Genomic DNA, 21,527 nt, shown 5'->3' with positions numbered 1-21,527 from the left:
GTTGACTTAAATCTCTGTTACATATTAGTTGACTAAAATCAAATGAGTTTAGTTAAATTGTAATGCATTATTTAAACATTTCTCTAGAACTTCCAAACTCATCCCATGAGGCATTGTAATACTCTGACATTCACAGACATGACTAGGCATGATGGAAATTGTAGTTCCTAAACAACTGGAGGGTCGTAGTTTGAAGGCCCCTGTTCTAGAGAGTCTTTGGATCCTACCACATTAGAAGAACTGTTGAAACTAAGAATGAGCAGAAGCTGTTAGCTGGGCAGGATTTGTACTCTGTTACATGATAAGTTTTACAGGTATTTCCTGTTTGCTGTCATCTTGTGGGTAGGGTTAGCTGAATGATATTTTAGATAACAGAGTGTACAGTTTTACAGAGATCTTTCCTTTGTGGGACAACACCTTGCAATGATCTGGAGACCTTCCATATCTGAAAGGTAGCAGTTGCATGGACCTAACAGACCCAGATGTGAGTACCACCGTCAGTTATGACTGAATTCATTTGACTGTATTGTATTTATTTTCTGACACATGAAGCAGAAAATCAGAAATAGCATTTGTCAGTTTTTAAAAAGTAATAAAGCTTAGGGCAAAGTAGATGAAAACAAACTAAACAGTAAAAGCTCCAGCTTTTTCTGAAAATTAACTAACCATAAGACCCACCACAGAACAGGCTAGGTTTATATTAGCTTATGCTTTGAAAAGCGATCCACAGAGTGTGGTTAAGTAGCTGCTGTTAGGCATTCAGGAGACGATCCTGTCTGTAGGCAGGCGCCTACTAAGTGTAAGTTGTTAGATCAGGTTTTTTTGTTAAGCCTTATCTGTACTAAATGTTGCACTGTTTTATTATGCTTCCCTTTTAAGCTGGTGCCTCCAGGAAGTTAGGAGTTAACTATGCTGGTCAGATTTACTGGGCTTTTTGTAGTACCGTCCTCTGCTGGGGGCAAGTATAAAAAAGGAGGGAGCCATCTCTAAGGCCCCATACACACGAGAGAATTTTTTCGCGGATACGGTCCAGCGGACCGTTTCCACGGATAAATCCTCTCAAAGATTTCCGCAGATTTCTATGCGATGGAGTGTACTCACCATCGCATTGAAATCCGCGCGGAAATCCTCTGGCGATGACGTGTCGCGCCGTCGCCGCGATTATGACGTGGCGACGGGCGCGACGCTGTCATATAAGGAATTCCACGCATGCGTCAAATCATTACGACGCGTGCGGGGAATCCCTTTGGACGGATGGATCCGGTGAGTCTGTACAGACGAGCGGATCCATCCGTTGGGATGGATTCCAGCAGATGGATTTGTTCTGCATGTCAGCGAATATCCATCTGCTGGAAATCCATCCCAGGGGAGATTTATCCGCGGATAAATATCCGCTGGCGTGTACACACAATAGGATCTATCAGCTGAAACCCATTTGATGGGATTTATCTGCGGATAGATTCTATGGTGTGTATGGGGCCTTAGAGATTGGGTTGCTCTACATGTGGGAATTGGAACAGAATATTGCTGTAATATGTAACTCTTAACCACTTAAGACCCGGATCAAAATGCAGCTAAAGGACTTTGCCCCTTTTTGCGATTCGACACTGCGTCGCTTTAACTGACAATTGCGCGGTCGTGCGACGTGGCTCCCAAACAAAATTGGCGTCCTTTTTTTCATTGTGCAATCATATGAACTGGTAAAGAGGCCCTTTGAATCCCTTATTGGTTGACTTCTGTGTTGGGAGTTATCTTTTACATATGCTTGCTGAACTACATTGAGGAACACACTAAAACCTGAGCACAGTATATACAGAACGATGCTGATTGGGGTTCCAAAGGTCATTGCTATCAGTTCACGCATTCTCCTTTCAACAGAGCTACACTTTTATATGATTTTTTTTAGTAATTGCCATGTATAATTACCTTTTTTTGGAAAATACCAATGTAGCGCACCCCCTAAGGAGCCACAGGTGAAATGGAATACCCCACCCTGAACAGCCAGGCACTTTTCACAGTCACTTCAGAGTCAGGAAACAGTCCAGTACTTTTTTTTGTTTGTTTTATTGAGGGGATATAACTTGGATAGGGATTGGGAAAATTAGGGGATGCCCACTTAACTTCAAACAACTTCAGGTACAACTCCTGTACAGTCTATTTACACTCCTCACTTCCTCCAGCACACTTGCTTGCTAAATTCCAGTTGGCACACTACTTGTGGATCTGACAAAGCGCTTAGTTAGATTTAGAGCAAACAAAAACTGGTATTGACAGGAACCCTAGGCCTCCTTTAAATGTATAGCAATATTCAGGGCTGGTGTTGAGGATTTGGGTAAGCCTTTTTATGGAAATAAATAAAATGAAAATACAATTTTTTTGTTATAAACAAATTTGAACTGGGGGAAGGGTGAGAGAGAGAAATGGGGGGGGGGGGTGAGAGAGAGGGGGAGTAAAAGAGAGAGGGGGTAAGAGAGAGAGAGAGAGAGAGAGAGAGAGAGAGAGAGAGAGAGAATGGGTGAGAGAGAAAAAGCGTAAGTGGCTGAAGCATTCCCTGCCCCATTGTCCCGATGCTCGGCTGCAGATATCGGGAAATGTCTCCCTGCCTGTGGTTAGCGCATCGCCGTGCAGACTTCCTGGCGGGCTCTGCACATGGCTTATGTGAACACGCCGGAGCTCATCCCTACACAGCACCAATCACAAACAGACAAGGCATTCCCTGCACCTCCACATACACACACCTCTTGTATAAATGTGGCAATGGGGCGGGGAATGCTTCAGCCACTTACAATTGGCAGTGCGCAGTTACAGCTTTTTGGTAGGATAGATCAGGTGGGTTCAGACTAAGGTCCAAACACACCTGAACTCGTCCATACTCCTTAAAGTGGAACTTTATCTACCTGCCAGTCCACCCCTATGTCTCTTCTGTATCAAAGTTACCTACCTGCCCGTCAGGGGTCAAGTCCTGGGGAAAAAAGTGTGGGAACTCCCACCCAAGATCCACTCCCCCACCAAAAAAAAAAGATATGCTCATATGCATAATTACTAAACCACATGTTTTTTTTTTTCCGATTCCGTTCTTTCTAAATCCTGCGATAACTCGCGGCAGACCTCCGCAATGTCTCCTGGGAACAATGACAAAAGCTCCCAGGAGACATTGTGGCATCGAGGAAGTGACGGAATACCCGCACACTACCCGATGAATCCATATACAGGAAGCTGCCAGTAACATAAAGGATTACTAAGGTTCGCCTGCCCCTGACAGTGACTCGAGCTGGGCATCGCCGCTTAGTGAAGGAATGGCTCGGGCGGCTCGGCTGCTCTAGTCCTGCAAAGGGAACGGAGTTCCTGCTGTTCCCACGCGTTCCCGCAGGACTTGAGCCCTGCTGCCCGTCCACCTCTGTACAGTGAGCTGTGCATGCGCAGCTCACTGTAGAACTTTGGCAATGCTGAAGCTGACCGCATTCCCCAATGTGCAGGAGTGATGTCATATCGGCCTGGCCAATGAAAGCAGCTGGCTAACGATACCAGGCCGCAGTGCCGGCCCAAGACATTGTGCTGCCTGGGACCAAGAATGAAATGCTACCCCCCCCCCCCCCCCGAAAAAAAATCACGCCAACCAAAAGGCCCCCACATTCATTATTTTATATCATGATAACTAAAGGGGACCCGTCATGGCTCTATACATGTATAAAGGAGTATAAAGAGGACCTGTCATTGCTCTATACATGCATAGGAGTATAAAGAGAACCTGTCATGGCTCTATACATGTATATAGAGGACCTGTCATTACTCTTTACATGTAAAGGAATATCAAGAGGACCTGTCATGGCTCTATAAATGTATATAGGACTATAAAGAGTACTTGACATGGCTCTATACATGTATAAAGGAATATAACGAGGGCCTGTCATGGCTCTATACATGTATAAAGGAATATAACGAGGGCCTGTCATGGCTCTATAAATGTATAAAGGAATATAACGAGGGCCTGTCATGGCTCTATACATGTATAAAGAAGTATAAAGAGGACCTGTCATGGCTCTATACATGTATATAGAGGACCTGTTGAGACTCTTTACATGTAAAGGAATATAAAGAGGACCTGCCATGGCTCTATAAATGTATATAGGAGTATAAAGAGGACCTGTCGTGGCTTTATACATGTATAAAGGAGTATAACGAGGACCTGTCATGGCTCTATACATGTATATAGGAATATAAAGAGGACCTGCCATGGCTCTATAAATGTATATAGGAGTATAAAGAGGACCTGTCGTGGCTTTATACATGTATAAAGGAGTATAACGAGGGCCTGTCATGGCTCTATAGATGTATAAAGAGGGCCTGTCATGGCTCTATACATGCATATAGGCGTATAAAAGGACCTGCCATGGCTCTATACATGTATCCAGGAGTATAAAGGGACCTGTGAATTGCCGGCGGCCACAATGTCTTTTGCGCAAACTAATCAATGTACGCTAATTGTGGTACCAAAAATATGTAGAAGAATACATATTGGCCTAAACTGAAGAAATAGTTTATTTTTCTAAATTTTGGGGATATTTATTATAGCAAAAAGTAAAAAAAAAATATATTTATTGCACAAAAAATAAAAACCGCAGAGGTGATCAAATATCACCAAAAGAAAGCTCTATTTGTGGGAAAAAAAAGGACATCAATTTTATTTGGGTGGCGGAACGGGCTGGCGGGCATCAGTATGCTGCCCCCCTAAAAGTGCTGCCTGGTACCCATGGTACCACCCGGTCCCATCATAGGGCGGGCCCTGCCAGGCCGCTTGAAAATGTCAGTAGCCAGCGATACTTCATCGCTGGAGCCAAGGTGAGTATAATCCCGCTTTAACAAATTCTGCAGTAGACAAACATGGAGGTAACGTCTCTTTGCTATACAAAAATCGTTTTTGGCCATACTATAGCTTTAATAATAGAGATAAACGTATGATAAAGAAGCTTGTGTTAGGGATAATTATATGCAGACGAATGAGTGAGCGCAACACACCAAAACCTCCTGTTTGTGTAAAGGTAGGAACGTTTAGCACCGGAACCTTTAGGCGAGTCGCTGTGTTTCTGGTGGGGACACGTATTCTGACGGATCGAGTCTCTCACTAGCCAGCGTGTAACGGGTTTTAGGGGGATAAGACAGCCGGGAATAGCGGAACGGACAGGACAGGGGTGTATAGAGGGTGATATAGGGAACAGGTTCTGTGTGAGGTGTAGGAAGCCTCTGGTACTGACAGGGGGAAGAGTTATCTAGGTGCACGCTATACTGGCATATGTAAATAGCTCGCCTGGTTCGCTGTCATTATAGCATTCCATGGTACTAGTATACATCAATGAATCCACTAGTGCTGTGTGTGTGTAGCTGGCAGGCTGATTATTGCTAACAAGTTCATATTATGATGGGTTGGGAAAAGTTTTAAAAGGGGAGTATTGTTTCTTAGCTGTTGTTTTATTATTTACTTTTATAGTATTATTAAAGGCAGGCTGTGGTATGGAGGGATAGCTAATGTGCACAGGGGGAGTTAGTGTTTCTGTATGATGTGTTGACAGATGTAGATCAGATAGCAGGATGCTCTAATTGCTGGTTGGAAATGGCTTTGAGTATGTGAGATTCAAGAATTGGTGAGCCGTGTGCTAGCAGAAATGTATCTGACACGAAGGAAACCAGCGCTGTATCTCCGAGAAGACAGCAGGTAAGAAACATAAGCTGCACGCTAATCTCTCTCCTCCTCCCCCTTTTTTTTTTTTAAGCTAAACGTTATTGAAAAAACGTAAAAAAGAATGCACGTACTCAGAAGTCCTCTGACCCTGGATACCCCAGCACTTCTCCATTCATAGGCTCCGTGCTATCAGTTTCCACAATAAAAAGCTTTCTATGCGTAGAGGAACGCATAATAAATGAAAGGTTCACCTCCAATTACGGAATGCGTTTTGTTTTGTGGGAAATGATAGCATGGCTTCTACAAATGGAGGAGGGGCGGAAAGGGATGATATGCAGTCGCTCATGTTACCCCCCCGACGCAGCACTAGAAGATCACCTCTGCAGGAGTGTCCAGAGGAATAAAACGTATCAGTCACCAACACACGGGACGCTCTTCACTCATTGTTAAATACTAGGGATGCACAATACCAGTTTTTTAAGAGCGAGTACCGATACGGTGCAATTTCAGCCCATACAAAATGAATGGGCTCAAATTGCACTGCAAAGAATCGCATGTGATTTGAACAGGAATGCGATGCAAATCCTGTCTGAATCGCATGCAGTTTCCCGCACCACCCCTGTGTGAACCCAGACTTGTCCTAGTGACTTCAGCCTGGGTTTACACAGGAGCGATGTGGGAAAACGCATGTGTTTTGGACAGGAATCGCACCACATTCCTATTCAAATTACATGTTACTCTTTGCAGTGCAATTTGAGCCCACTCATTTTGTATGGGCTCAAATCCCACAGCAAAGGTATCAGTTTTAGGTATCGGAGCATTTGCATGAGTAGAAGCACTCATGCAAATGCTTAATGTAGATATTGGTATCGGTGCAACCCTAGTGAATACCATACCTGGTGCTGTTTTTTCATTTTTAAGTTACTCATTAAACTTCAGCTTCAAATCTGATCTGTTATCAAGAAGGAAGGGCCATAGAAGTTCTGCCTGCTGCTGTTCATCCTTGGTCCCAGAATCTGGCATCATCCAAATTAGTAGTGAGGTTGACCATATGCAGGAAAGGGGACAGTTTGGCTTCTTAAAGGCTAAGTTCACCTTTATAAAAAAATAATAATAATAAAGGCATTGCAAGAGCATTGTGGATAATATCAGTGGATAATGGGTGTAATGCCAGGTGGGGCACTTTGGCAGTGGGAGGGTTGCTTAGCAATATGTTGGTATAGCGTGTAACAAGTTGCTAGAAGTGTTAGGGCCAGATTCACGTAGAATTGCGGCGGCGCAAGTTTTCAGCGCAAGTGCCTGATTCACCAAGCACTTGCATGAAAACTTACGCTGGCAGCCTCCGGCGTAAGCCCGCGTAATTCAAAGGGGCGTGTGCCATTTAAATTAGGCGCGCTCCTGCGCCGCACCTACTGCGCATGCTCCCTTTTGAATTTCCCGCTGTGCGAAGTGACGTCATTTTTTCAAACGGCGACGACGTGCGGCGTGCGTAGCGTACTTTCGTATTCCCGGACGTTTTACTCAAGAAATTTTTTTTTTTAATTTTGACACGGGAACGACGGCCATACTTTTAACAGCACATATGTGTGCTGTCTAAAATTAGGGCACCTAAAACGACGACTAACTTTGCGATGGGAAACTAGACTAGCAGCGGCGTAGCGAACGCGAAAAACCGTCGTGGATCGCCGTAACTACTAATTTGCATACCCAACGCTGGTTTACGATGCAAACTCCCCCCAGCGGCGGCCGCGGTACTGCATCCTAATATCCGACAGTGTAAAACAATTACACCTGTCGGATCTTAGGGCTATCTATGCGTAACTGATTCTATGAATCAGTCGCATAGATACTCTGAGAGATACGACGGAGTATCTGAGATACTCCGTCGTATCTCGGCTGTGAATCTGGCCCTTAGTCTTTAAGCTCCCTTCCACACCTGAGTGATTTCCTGAAGTGACCATGCGCAACATGAAGATTCCCATTATTTTCAACAGCGCCTTTTCAAAACTGATACTTGCTTAAAAGTACATTTATTCTAGCAGAGTTGTGTGTTTTTGGCCCCATAGACTTCAGTTGGAGCTCCTAAAAATGTTCCATGTTGTATATATCTCGAGTTTTTAGCAAAACCAGGTCTCTTCCTCCAAACTAAGATCTGTGAAGAATATGGAGGATTCTGGAGTGTCCATGCTCAACATGGACACTTTCATCAACTCAGAGAGGACCTACAAGAATCTCTACAACCCCAGTGATGCCCGCTGCAAGAACAGACGTTTCTCTAGCACAAAATCCCACACAGTAAAAACAGGAAGCAGATACCAGGATGCTGATCAGATATGATGTCACATATTATATTGTTTTTCACTGCACAAAACAACACCACCTGAAGCATGGAAATGGATGAAGACTGCTCAAAGACAGCGATATTCGGCAATGTGTTGCCGAATCCTATTATACTTTTGATGCTGTTCCTACAGCCTGATTGCTGTAAGGGACACTTGGATTAATTGCATTAATCAAATAGTATATGGTCCTCATTCAGGACTTGTCACATGTGCTCTTCTGCATTTCTGTACTGCACAACTGAGAAACCCCTTTTTTGCATTGTAGCAAAATCAGCATCTAAAAGCTATAAGAGTTTTGTAGACCACATTGCATCCCTATTTGAATGCATCATATTTACATATTGCCTGACCTTGCCTGACCTTGCCTGCACTGTAGATGTAAAGTGTTGTGTGCTTTAGTGGAGGTTACAGCGGTCTTATTTCCAACTCTGATTATCACAGGCAGTTAAAGTTATATTAAAGTCTTCTTTTTTATTTATTTTTGTTAAAAATAAGAACATTTCTACTTACCTGCTCTGTGCAGTGGTTTTGCACTGAGCAGCCCAGATCCTCCTTTTCTTGGGTCCCTCGCTGATGCTCCTGGCCCTTCCCTCCTGCTAAGTTTCCCCTCAGCAAGCAGCTTGCTATGGGGGGGGAGAACCTGAGCCGAGCCACTGCTCCTGTGTGTCCATTCAGACACAAAGCCGTGGTTGGCCCCACCCCCCTTCTCTCTCTCCTCATTGACTTTGACAGCAGCGGGAGCCAATGCTGCCTGCTGCTGTCTCAGCCAATGAGGAGGGAGAGTCCTCGGGCAGCTCAGTCTTTTGTACACCATCAGTGGATCGAGATGGGGTTTAGGTAAGTATTAACCACTTCAGCCCCAGAAGGTTTTTCCCCCTTACTTACCAGAACACTTTTTACAATTTGGCACTGCGTCGCTTTAACTGGAAATTGCGCTGTCATGCAATGTTGTACCCAAACAAAATGTATGTCCTTTTTTTTCCCCCACAAAGAGCTTTCTTTTGGTGCTATTTGATCACCTCTGCGTTTTTTATTTTTTGAGCTATACACAAAAAAAAAAGCAACAATTTGGGGATTTTTTTTTCACTATAATAAATATCCACAAAAATGTTTAAATAAAAATAACAATTTCTTCATCAGTTTAGGCCTATACAGTTGCAATAAAAAGTATGTGAACCCTTTTGGAATGATATGGATTTCTGCACAAATTGGTCAAAAAATGTGATCTGATCTTCATCCAAGTCACAACAATAGTCAATCACAGTCTGCTTAAACGAATAACACACACAGAATTAAATGTTACCATGTTTTTATTGAACACGCCATGTAAACATTCATAGTGCAAGTGGTGTAAAGTATGTGAACCCCGAGACCATGGGTCTTCAAACTACGGCCCTCCAGGTGTTCAGGAAATACAATTCCCATCATGCCTAGTCATGTCTGTGAATGTCAGAGCTTTACAATGCCTCATGTGAAGTGTAGTTCCGCAACAGCTGGAGGGCCGTAGTTTGAGGATTACTGCCCTAGACCATGAGTCTAGAAACTACGGCCCTCCAGTTGTTCCGGAACTACAATTCCCATCATGCCTAGTCACGTCTGTGAATGTCAGTGTGTTTACAATGCCTCATGGGATGTGTAGTTCTACAACAGCTGGAGGATCCCTGCCCTAGACTAATGACATCTCCAAGAGCTAATTAGAGTGAGGTGTCAGCCAACTGGAGTCCAATCAATGAGATGAGATTGGAGGTGTTGGTTACAGCTGCTCTGCCCTATAAAAACACACACCAGTTCTGGGTTTGCATTTCACAAGAAGCATTGCCTGATGTGAATGATATCTCTCACAAAAGAGCTCTCAGAAGACCTACAATTAAGAATTGTTGACTTGCATAAAGCTGGAAAGGGTTATAAAAGTATCTCCAAAAGCCTTGTTGTTCATCAGTCCACGGTAAGACAAATTGTCCATAAATGAAGAAAGTTCAGCACTGCTGCTACTCTCCCTAGGAGTGGCCGTCCTGTAAAGATGACTGCAAGAGCACAGCGCAGACTGCTCAATGAGGTGAAGAAGAATCGTAGAGTGTCAGCTAAAGACTTACAAAAGTCTCTGGCATATGCCAACATCCCTGTTAGCGAATCTACGATACGTAACACACGAAACAAGAATGGATTTCATGGAAGGATACCACAGAGGAAGCCACTGCTGTCCAAAAAAAACATTGCTGCACGTTTACAGTTTGCACAAGAGCACCTGGATGTTCCACAGTAGTATTGGAAAAATATTCTGTGGACAGATGAAACCAAAGTTGAGTTGTTTGGAAGAAACACACAACACTATGTGTGGAGAAAAAGAGGCACAACACACCAACATCAAAACCTCATTCCAACTGTGAAGTATGTTGGTGGGGGCATCGAGGTTTGGGGCTGCTTTGCTGCATCAGGGCCTAGACGGATTGCTATCATCAAAGGAAAAATGTATTCCCAATGTTATCAAGACATTTTGCAGGAGAACTTAAGGCCATCTGTCCACCAGCTGAAGCTCAACAGAAGATGGGTGTTGCAACACGACCCAAAGCATAGAAGTAAATCAACAACAGAATGGCTTAAACAGAAGAAAATACGCCTTCTGGAGTGGCTCAACCCGATTGAGATGCTGTGGCATGACCTCAAGAAAGCAATTCACACCAGACATCCCAAGAATATTGCTGAACTGAAATAGTTCTGTAAAGAGGAATGGTCAAGAATTACTCCTGACCGTTGTGCACGTCTGATCTGCAACTACAGGAAACGTTTGGTTGAAGTTATTGCTGCCAAAGGAGGTTCAACCAGTTATTAAAGCGGATGTGCCATGGGAAAAAAATATTAAAAGCCAGCAGCTACAAATACTGCAGCTGCTGACTTTTAATATTAGGACACTTACCTGTCCTAGAGTCCAGCGCCGATCGCAGCAGAGGACGAGCGATCGCTCGTCTCTCTGCTGCTCCTCCCGCCATCCACGCTGAGGGAACCAGGAAGTGAAGCGCTGCGGCTTCACTGCCCGGTTCCCTACGGCGCATGCGCGAGTCGCGCTGCGCCCGCCGATTGGCTCACACGCTGTGTGCTGGGAGCCCAGTGTTCGCAGCACACAACGGGCGACAGACGGGAATTCAGAAAAACCTGTCTTTTGCCCGTAGCGTGTGGCCGGAAGTGGGTGCAAATACCTGTCTTTAGACAGGTATCTGCACCCCCCTCCCCCCTGAAAGGTGTCAAATGTGACACCGGAGGGGGGGGGGGGATCCGATCAGCGGGACTCCACTTTAGGGTGGAGAACCGCTTTAAATCCAAGGGTTCACATACTTTTTCCACTTGCACTGTGAATGTTTACATGGTGTGTTCAATAAAATCATGGTAACATTTAATTCTTTGTGTGTTATTAGCTTAAGCAGACTGTGATTGTCTATTGTTGTGGCTTAGATGAAGATCAGATTACATTTTACGTTTAAATGTTTTTATTGATATTTTATCAAAGCACAACATGTCAGTTAACATTGGTACATGTTTACGAAGCTACAGTTCCATCTCACAAATACATGTCGGGAGAGAATCTCCCCATTCCCAACAAAAAACATATTCAGTGAACTCCTCAAGAGCGGGCAGAGCACATTGTTAAATCAAGTAGTGTGAGCGCCATTTCAGGGTTCCTCCTGATACATTAGTACCGCCCAGTTCCCATAACCCATGGCACACCGCACGCCCCTACAAGGGATCACACTGCGTCCCGCGTACCAGGGTCAGGGGCCTGGGCCGGAATAAATCAGCCGCGCCCTGCCCCCTTGGGGGACAAAGTCTGCCCGCTCTCGAGGCAACCCCCCTAAGAGGGGCGTAACCTGGAGTGTAACATCCTACCCGACAGCAGCATCTAGCACCAAGGGAGGTGCTTACAGGGGGAGAGAGGGAAAGAGATAGAGAAACGTGGTAAAGAGAGAAATGACAGAGAGGCATAGATAAGATCAGGTTGGAGTGTTCCCGTTTCCAGGCGGTACCCCAGGCAGGAGAGAAACATTGCAGAAGGTAGCCCAAGGTTCCCAAATTGACCTGAATTTGTCAGTCTGATCCGCCCGCTTCGCTACTATTTGTTCTTGTGACATTATCCAGGAGACTTTCCTCCTAAACATCCGGAAAGAAACTGCGGGTTTCTTCCAAGCTTTAGCTATGGTCATCCTGGCCCCCAATAAAATGAAAACTGATAAGATCCTGGAGTGTTTAGGTAGGCCTGGGATGCACTGATTTAGGAGCGCCGTGTTAGGCTGTGGAGGTATCCTTTTCTCTAGTACGGAGCCCATAGTGCGGAAAACTCTTTTCCAAAAGGATCTAATGCGGGGGCAGGTCCACCAAGTGTGTAACATGTTACCTTCCAGTTCGCATCCCCTAAAACATAATGGAGAGGACCCCGGGAACATTCTAGCCAGTCTAGAGGGGACGTAATACCATCTAAACATCACTTTAAGACTAGCTTCAATGAGACATGTATTGAGAATACCTTTATATGCTCGCTCCGTTGCTCGGTGCCAGACTGCAGTGCTCCAAGATGTGTTCAGCTCCTCCTCCCAGACCCAGGCATACGAGGGCTTATCCGTCTTAGACTCCAGGGTCACATAAATTAACGAGATCCCACCCCTCTGATCCCTAGAGTTTGCGCACCAGTTTTCATATGGCGTTATCCTGGGGGGAGCTGGCTTGTCCTTCCAGATAGTGGAGATAGTGGGAGATTTGAGATAGCCTAAAGAGTTCCTCATTGGGCATATCCAGTTGTTTTTTGCAGTGATTTAGTGACAGTGGGCCCTCTCTAGCCAGGAAGTGACCTATCCTGTACATTCCCTTATCTGTCCACCACCGGAACGCCTTGATGTCCATCCCTGGGGGAAAGTCTGGGTTATGGAATATGTGCGAGAGGGGTTTCAGAGGGGAAATCAGTCCGGGACGTGAAAATAGTTTAGAACATAGGGCTACGGAGTGAGATAGCGTGGGCGCTAAAATGGCTGGTCTGCGATTGGGGTCACACCCCAAGACATAATCAATGGTATGTGATGGGATGGCCTGCCTCTCCATTGCAAGCCAGTCCGGTTTCGAACCCTGGAAGAAGGCCGTCGAAATTTGTGTTAGTTGGGCCGCTTGAAAATACCCCCATAAACTTGGAAGCCCCATACCTCCTTGTGTTTTTAAACGATAGAGAACTCCCGACGGACACCTATACCCCTTTTTCCCCCACACAAACCGGGTAATCTCTGCCTGGAATTTATTAAGGAAATGTTTCGGTACCGCGATCGGGAGCGAGCGGAACAGGTATAGTAAACGTGGCAGAAGGGTCATTTTTACCGCGTTCACCCGGCCCAGCCAGGACAGCCCACATTTGGCCCACCTCCCCAAATCCCCTCTACACTTGCTGATCATCGGGGGGTAGTTCTCTTTAAAGAGGCCTTCGATATGGGGTGTGAGCTTAATGCCTAGGTACGTAATATGTGAGGAAGCCCATTGGAAGTCGAAGGTATCAGTAAGCTGTTTAAGTAGGTCCGGGGGGACTGAAATATTAATAGCTAGAGATTTGCCCACATTTACCCGCAGGCCCGACACCTCACTGAATACCCCTAGGGTCTGGAGTATCTTTGTTGTGGAAGTAAGGGGTGAAGTGACAAAGAGTAGGAGGTCGTCCGCGTACAGGGCACATTTGTGTTCCTTTGGTCCACAGAATACCCCCCTGATATCAGGATTCGTCCTAAGTGCTACTGCCAGCGTTTCGATAGCCACAGCAAACAGGAGCGGGGAAAGGGGGCACCCCTGCCTGGTCCCTCTGCCAATTGGGAAGGATTTAGAGTATCTGCCCATAAGTCGCACCTGGGCGGAAGGGCTGGAGTAAAGTGACCCAATGAGGCTCATGAAGTTGGGTCCAAACCCCCACCTTTTCAGAACCTCCCTCAAGTACTCCCAGTCTATAGTGTCAAAAGCCTTATGTAGGTCAATAGATAATAGGAAGCCCTCCTGCCGCGGTCCTCCGTCCCACTGTGATTGTAGAAGGGAAACGATGTCTATGGCCCGTCTGATCTGGTCTGTCCCCTGTCTCCCAGGGATGAAGCCCACCTGGTCTTTGTGTACATATGAGGCTATGAAGCCGGACAGCCTATTCGCTAGTATTTTTGTCATGATTTTAATATCGTTGTTAATCAGTGAAATGGGGCGGTAATTACACACCTCGCTAGGGTCCTTATCCGGTTTCGGAATGACCGAGATGTAGGCAGAGTTTAGGTCTGTCCCCAGTTGGGCTCCATCCCTGAGAGAATTGAACAGTCGTGTCAGGTGTGGGGCCAGGCATGAGCCAAATTTCTTGTAGTAACCGGTGGAGAAGCCATCCGGCCCCGGCGATGAGCCCAGTTTGAGGGCCTTAATTGTGGACAATACTTCCTCTTGAGTGAAAGGGGATTCCATGATGTCCCTATGTTCCCCCGTCAGGGATGGCAATGGGAGGTCGTCTAGAAAATCCCTTCCTGTCGGGGAAGGGGGAGTTTGAGCAGGCTTGTATAGCCCCAAATAAAATTGAAGGAATGAGTCCATTATTTTAGTTGGGTTCTGCGTCAGCTCCCCTGTGGGGACCCGTATTTTAGGGAAAGCAAGCGCCCGCTGTTTGGGGCTCAGTTTGGTGGCCAGGCGTGAGCCTATCCTGTCAGTTTGGGAGTAAAACCTAGCCCCGGACCATCTGAGGTGCTTCTCGGCCGCAGTCGTCAGTGATAGGTTAAGAAGCGCTCTCGCTTCGTCCAGTCGGGCAAGTGAGTCAGCCGTGGGTTGGCGTTTGTGTGCTTTTTTCAGCTTGTAAAAGGTCTCTGTAAGCCTGGTAATGTCAGCCCTATGTTCCTTTTTGAGTTTAGCGGCTACCTGTATCAGTTTTCCCCTGATGACCGTTTTGTGCGCTGCCCAGACCGTGGAAGGGGAGACTTCAGACGTTGTATTGATAAGGAAATATTCCTTAATGTCCTCCTCTAGTAAGGAGCATTGGACCGGATCGCTTAGAAGCGACTCATTCAGGCGCCAGCGAGGCGGGTTTCTAGAGCCCGTTGGCCTCCCAGTAAGCAGAGTGACCATTGAGTGGTCTGACAGGGGGGTGTCTACAATCCTGGCGTTACATATTAAAGGCAGTGTCGTGGCGTGGGTGAAAATGTGGTCAATCCTGGCATAGGAGTTGTGGGGGGCAGAAAAGTGGGTGTAATCTTTTGTGCGTGGGTTTACCTCCCGCCAAACATCTATCAACCCCACCGAGTGGAGGAGCTTGGCTATATTAGAGCTCTGTTTGGAGGGGCGTTTAGGTTTAGGTGTGCCATTAGCCGTCTTATCCAGTGAGAAGTCAAACGCCGTATTTGAGTCTCCCCCCAGGAAGACAGTGCCCCTCAAGTGTGGTTGTAGTTTGCGTAATAGTGATTCAAAAAAGGGTCTTTGGCCCTTATTCGGTGTGTAGTAGGAGACGAAGGTGTATAGTTCCCCGTCGATATGGCCTGAAACCAGGATATAGCGTCCCAGCGGGTCCACTATAGATTCCGTCAGGGACAGGTTGATGTGTCTGGCGAAACATATGGCCACCCCCTTCGTTTTAGTGTCGGCCGAGGCAAGGTAAAATTGGGGGTAGCTGTGGTGGAGGAATGTGGGTCTGTAGGTGGACGGGAAATGTGTCTCCTGCAGTAGAAGGACTTCAGCGTGCATAGAGTGGTATGACTGGAGGAGCTTCCTGCGTTTAACGGGGGAATTTAGGCCCTGAGTGTTATGGGAGATGATCTTGAGTGTTGGTGGAGGGGGACATGTGTCAGCCATGGATCAGTGGTTCAGGAGCCCCCCTATACCAATGCAGCCTACCTGTGTCCTGTCGGGAGTATTCCCTCCGTAGTTCTGGCACTTGTAGCGTCGCGAGCCCTGGGTCTGGGCTGAGGCACCGGAACACACCCCGGAACCGTGGAGCACCCCTAGGGAGATGTGGAGAAGTCAGAAGTAAAAGAGGTGAAAAAGAGAAAGAAGGGAGAAGAAAAGACAACATTAATACATAGCTGCCGCCGAGCAAATCAAACCTCAAACTCAGTGGACATTTCTTGACCGTATTCCGGGGGTCCCCTGACCCCCCCCCACCCCGGGGTGTAGTGGGCAACACTGCCCTCACCCCAAAAAGTTTAGGGCACCGAAATAACCCTAAAACCGGGCTACCGGTAACGGATCTGGCTTCACCAAGGGTGATCCTGATCCAATGGAGGTGCACTGAGTCCACCACGGCCCGTCACCTCTATTCTATCACTTAGGGCTAACCGGGAGCCTATGATACACAAAAACTGAACGCCCCTTCCGTGTAGGCAAGACCCACAAACTGTAACCGAGCCCCCAACATGAACTAACTGGAGGAGGGAGAGAAGGAGAAGGGCCAGTATCCAGTGACTTAACCCGTATTAAAATATGCCAGCCTGTGGAGCCTGTGGGCCATGTAATACCCACCCCTTTCTCCTAGTACATTAGTATTAAACGAACTGAGACCCCTCCTCCCCCCCCGCTCTACCAAACTGTGATCTTGATTTTCCCCCTAGCCTCCCAAGCAAGGATACGATGTATGATGTTAAACAATCCCTAGCGACCATGCTGAAGAAGATAGTCCCCCCAGGAGCCCTAGAGCTCCCGAAACTGTACCCCCCCCCCCCCCAGAGTCCCGGACCAAAGTCCCAGTCCCTATACCATGACCAAAGCGCAACACACGCTAACAGTAAAATAAAGGAAAAAAATACAACTGCTTATCAGAGTTCCGATAGGCCTCAACAAGGCAACCAGATAGAGGTATAGGAAGTCAGTTCCCATAAGGGCCAACGATGGGACCGGGGGGGAAAGAGGGACCCTCCACCCCCATACGGGATGGGTAGATCTTCAGTGGTTCCGACCAGTCAGGACTGGTAGTACTTCAGCCGATGAATCTCATGTGAAAGAGTTCTCCTTGGAACGCTTGTGATTCTGTGTCAGCCAATTCTTCTGCAGCGGGCTTGCGGGCGGCGGTCTCTTCGTGGATCCAGGTGTCCCCCTGCCGGACTGTGAGGATGGCGGTTCCAGGACAATCAGTCCTAGTTGGGTTAGCAGGCGTTCCCCCTCTGTGAATGATGAGAAGCCAAAATTTTTGTTTCTGTAGGAAAAGTTCACTCGTAGCGGGAAGGACCATCTGTACGTGATTTCTTTTCCCATAAGGACCTGCAGCAGCGGTTTGAGTGCGCGCCTCTTCTGCACTGTGTAAGGTGACAGATCCGCAAAAATTTGGATATTGTGGCCGTTTAAAGTGAGGTTGTCCGATCTCCTAGCTCTCCTCATCACCTCTTCTTTGACAGCATAGTAGTGCGGTTTCACAATGATATCTCTGGGCAGGCCATCCGATCGGGGGGATTGTAAGGCTCTGTGTGCTCTATCTAGCTCAAGACGGTGCTCAGCGATATCAGGGATGAGGCTTTTAATCAGGGTTTTCACCGCAGCTTGTACCTCCTTGTCCGACTCCGGGAGCCCCCGCACCCTAAAATTATAGCGTCTCGAACGGTTCTCGAGGTCGTCGATTTTAGAAAATGCCATCTCCAGTTGATCCTGTACCTCTTGTAACCTAGTGGAATTCTGATTGATTCGCGCCACTGCCTGGTCCGCCTTTTGCTCTATAGTGTCCATCCTCATCCCCAACTGCAGCAAGTCTGCATGGATGGATGATGTAATTTGTGCTGCGTTCAGTGCCAGGCTCCTGGACAGCATTTGGGAGAAAGCAGCCATCATAGAGGGAAAGTCAGTGGGAATGGGGGCCTCCTCCTGCACCTCACTGACAGTAAGCAGCAGGCCTGTATGTGGGTCTAGCATGGGGGTAGTGGGGAATGCAGATCCCATCCTGCCCAGCAGTGATTCCGTGGATGATGGAGAAGCTGCTAAGGGGGGGAATCCAGTACCTGGGGATTGCGGGGGGGAATGGTCCTGGTCGGCTATTGAGTCCTCCTTCTGCTCCGTTTCTAGGCCTCGTGGAGCCGCCATCTTGGCATAGCTGAGGGGGCCAGGAGACGCCGCCATTTGGCCTGATAAGTCCCTCCGGACTGGCGGTAACGACATCCGCGGGTTCGGGGGTGCCTCCCCTACCTGATCGGCCCGGTGTGGTAGCTGTGGGGGCGTTCAGTCAGCTCCGGTGGGCAGCGTTAGGCCGTGGTGGAGCGGAGCTTCAGACGCCGGTGGCCATCTTGAAAGCTGCGCGCATGCGCCTGTCCAGATTACATTTTATGACCAATTTGTGCAGAAATCCATATCATTCCAAAAGGGGTCACATACTTTTTATTGCAACTGTGTGTGTATATATAATATATATATATATAATTTTCTACATATTTTTGGTAAAAAAAAAAAAACGCAATAAGCGTATATTGATTTGCGCAAAAGTTACAACATCTACAAACTATGGGAAAGATTTGTGTCATTATTATTATTATTATTATTATTATTTTGCGGTATTGCTGCAGACAGATTGGACACTTTTGACACATTTTTGGGACCAGTAACATTTTATACAGCGATCAGTGCTGTAAAAATACACTGATCAGTGCAGCGGACGTGTGCGCATGTCTCCTCCGGCGGTTGTTAAATGAACTCCGTACCTGTACGGGGTTTCGCTCAGGGGAGCCATTCTGCCCCGTACATGTACGCAAGCCAGTCGGGAACCAGTTAAGGGGGATGAAGGGGCCTGCTGCACACAGGGTTTTTTTTTTTTTTTTTTTTTTAACTTGAAGCATAGGATGCATTAGGATAAAAAATACCTTCTGCCTTTAGAAAAAACTTTATTGTTTTACCTGTAGGCATGATTTTACATTGTGTACTTACATTAAAAAGTTACTAAACTCACAACAGTATGATCAGTCTATATATGCAGTAAAGCATGCTTGTTATACTCACTGTGGAACCTATGGGGTTAATCCTCTGCATTGTGTAAAAAAAGGCTGTTTCCTCCTGTCTTCTCTGTTCCACCCTTTCTTCCACTGTCCCCAAACATTTTCCTGATAGTGCAGAGCATTGGGGACAAGCTGCAGGCGCTCAGTTTGGGTTGTATTACTAAAGAGTGTTTGTTTTTTTATTTATTTTTTATTTCTTCGAAAAGTACATGTGGTCAGCACAGGGCCAATAAGACAGAGTCAGGGGTCCTGCAGCCTCATAGGACAGTCAGAATAGAATGAAAAAAAGACTGTCGCAAGACTGCTCTAACTGCTGATGAAAAAAAATATGTATTTGGCAGTTTATATTTACTAAAACGATTGCATTTCTATGTTCTGTGTAGAGTACTGTGGGAGACCAGATATAGTGCATGCAGCGTCCTGGGTTTAGTAACACTTTAAGATAAGGTATAAATGATCCACATTCAGATGTAACATGCTATGATATATAAGCTTTAATTCCACATTTGTACAGGATTTTCATGTTGAGGTGTTGTTTTCAATAAGCTTTTCAATTTCTTTCTTTAGGTCTGGCCTTTTTCTTGGGATTCTGCCAAGGAAATGCAGCATCTTCAAACTGTTTCTGACGTGCTTATTACTGGGATTTTTATCTATGCTCTGGTTACAATTCAGCTGCACAGGAGATGTCAAGAAGCACGAAGAAAGATCTCCTAAGCAGCCCTGTCCACCAGTTCCTAGGACTATAAGTGAGGATCCCTCATGGGGTCCACACCGTCTTGCCTTACTTATTCCTTTTAGGGAACGTTTTGAGGAACTCCTAAGCTTTGTACCCCACATGCACCAGTACCTGTCTGAGAAGAAAATCCGCCACCATATATTTATAATAAATCAAGTGGATCATTATAGGTTTGTATTTTTTCAATTCTCTCCCAGTACTCTCTAATGGTACCCTTTCAAAAAGTGTATTTACTCTATTGCAGTCAAGTTTGAGGATACCCAACTATGTTCGTTATGTGTTCCCATGCACATAGCATACCTACATATTTTACAAAAAATTGTGACAGGCTTCACTGCCGTGTTCCCTTACCGGCAATGACGGCGGCAGCACCCAACAGCCGATGGAAACATCGCTGGACTCCAGGACAGGTAAGTATCCTAATATTATGACCCCTTTCACACTTGAGCCATGTCCGCGTTCGCGGTTAAGCGCCGCTTGTTTTAGCGGCGCCTTACCGCTGTTTAAGCTTTTTCGCCGTGTTTTGGCTGTTGGCAGAGCACTTTTAACCCCAAAAAGATGTTAAAAATTCCAGTTTTGCAGAGTGTTTAAGGTGCGTTGAAAGCACTGCCCATACATTCCAATGGGCAGGGGCGTTTTGGGAGCACTGTATTTTGTGTAACTTGGAATTGTGCAGAATAGGGTGCTCCCTTAGGTGTCCGCAGGTACTTTAAGAGAGATTTATTAAAGCTGGATGGTGCAAAATCTTGTGGAGCTCTTCATAGAAATTAATCGGCTTCCAGGTTTTTGTTAAAGTTTAATTGAACAAGCTAAAGTTAGAAGCTGATTCTGAGTGCTCCAGTTTTAGTAAATCTCCCCCCTTTGTGTTTAATCACTTCAATACCGCACATAGACATATGACGTCCACAAAGGGGATCTCCCATCCCGGCGGCGATCCTGCGCACCATAAGAACGATCATAGTGGCGGTTCCGCCGGTTAAACGTTCTTATAGGCGGCGGGAGGGGACATCCCCCCCTCCTGCCTGTGCCATCGGGGCCCCGGAGAAAGGATCGCCCTGCGCCGGATAGGAAGCATAGAGATGACTGGTGACCACATGGTCACCAGTCATCTCTATGACTGTCGGAGGCATGGGCGCAATGTGATGACGTCACGCTAGGGTACCCGGAAGTAAACAAAGCCGCAATTGCGGCTAGTAAGCATGAGATTGGTGAATTTTTTTTCAGGATCTCATGCTTTCCAGCCTGAAGGAGAGATGTGGGGTCTTATTGACCCCGCATCTCTCCTTAAAGAGGACCTGTCACACACTATTCCTATTACAAGGGATGTTTACATTAGACTGGGTTCACACTAGAGATCACAGCGGCTCACAGCAGGAGTCCGGTGTGTCCCCATTCACCATTTCAGGTCTGATTTTGGGCTGAATTCGCACCTGTAATGGACCAAAAGACGCACAGGGCCCCTGTACAATTCGCACCTGAGCTGCTTCAGAGATGTGTGAACCGGCTCCATAGAGAGACAGTCACAATATCCTGCTATGCGAATTGGATGCGGAAAATCCACATCCAATTCACAATAGTGTGAGCCCAGCCTTAAAGGGTCACTAAAGGAATTAATTTTTTTAGCTAAATGGCTTTCTTTACCTTACGGCAGTCCTGTCCTCATTGTTCTTTTTTGCTCTGATGTTGCTGTAATTCTGCTCTGTTCTGGACACTTCCTGGTTGTCTGTTTCCTTTGGACCACAGTACTGGGAGCTTCTAGTTTCGTTTTCAAACCCTCACTTCTCTATGGCTCTATACAGCACAGAGGCAGCATAACATGCAAAAACGAAACTGAA

General features: G+C 46.5%; 1 protein-coding gene across 2 annotated transcripts in view; it reads left to right on the top strand.

The window, feature by feature from the left end:
- The first annotated feature begins 381 nt into the window (after positions 1–381).
- Positions 382–21,527, top strand: part of B4GALT7 (beta-1,4-galactosyltransferase 7) — a 41,240-nt gene continuing 20,094 nt past the window's right edge. The window contains exons 1-2 of one of the 2 annotated variants that reach the window (XM_040344379.1): positions 382–484; positions 19,524–19,862. In XM_040344379.1, the coding sequence (XP_040200313.1) occupies positions 483–484; positions 19,524–19,862 (341 nt within the window). In that variant the 5' untranslated portion in view covers positions 382–482. Of the gene's footprint in view, positions 485–5,068; positions 5,711–19,523; positions 19,863–21,527 lie in introns of those variants that run through there. The other variant, XM_040344378.1, reaches the window with a different exon arrangement.

The sequence above is a fragment of the Rana temporaria genome, chromosome 3 (assembly GCF_905171775.1).
Source record: "Rana temporaria chromosome 3, aRanTem1.1, whole genome shotgun sequence".
In the NCBI taxonomy this organism is placed as follows: domain Eukaryota; kingdom Metazoa; phylum Chordata; class Amphibia; order Anura; family Ranidae; genus Rana; species Rana temporaria.
The sequence above is the reverse complement of the archived record's forward strand: the minus strand, read 5'-3'. Positions and strand labels throughout refer to the sequence as shown.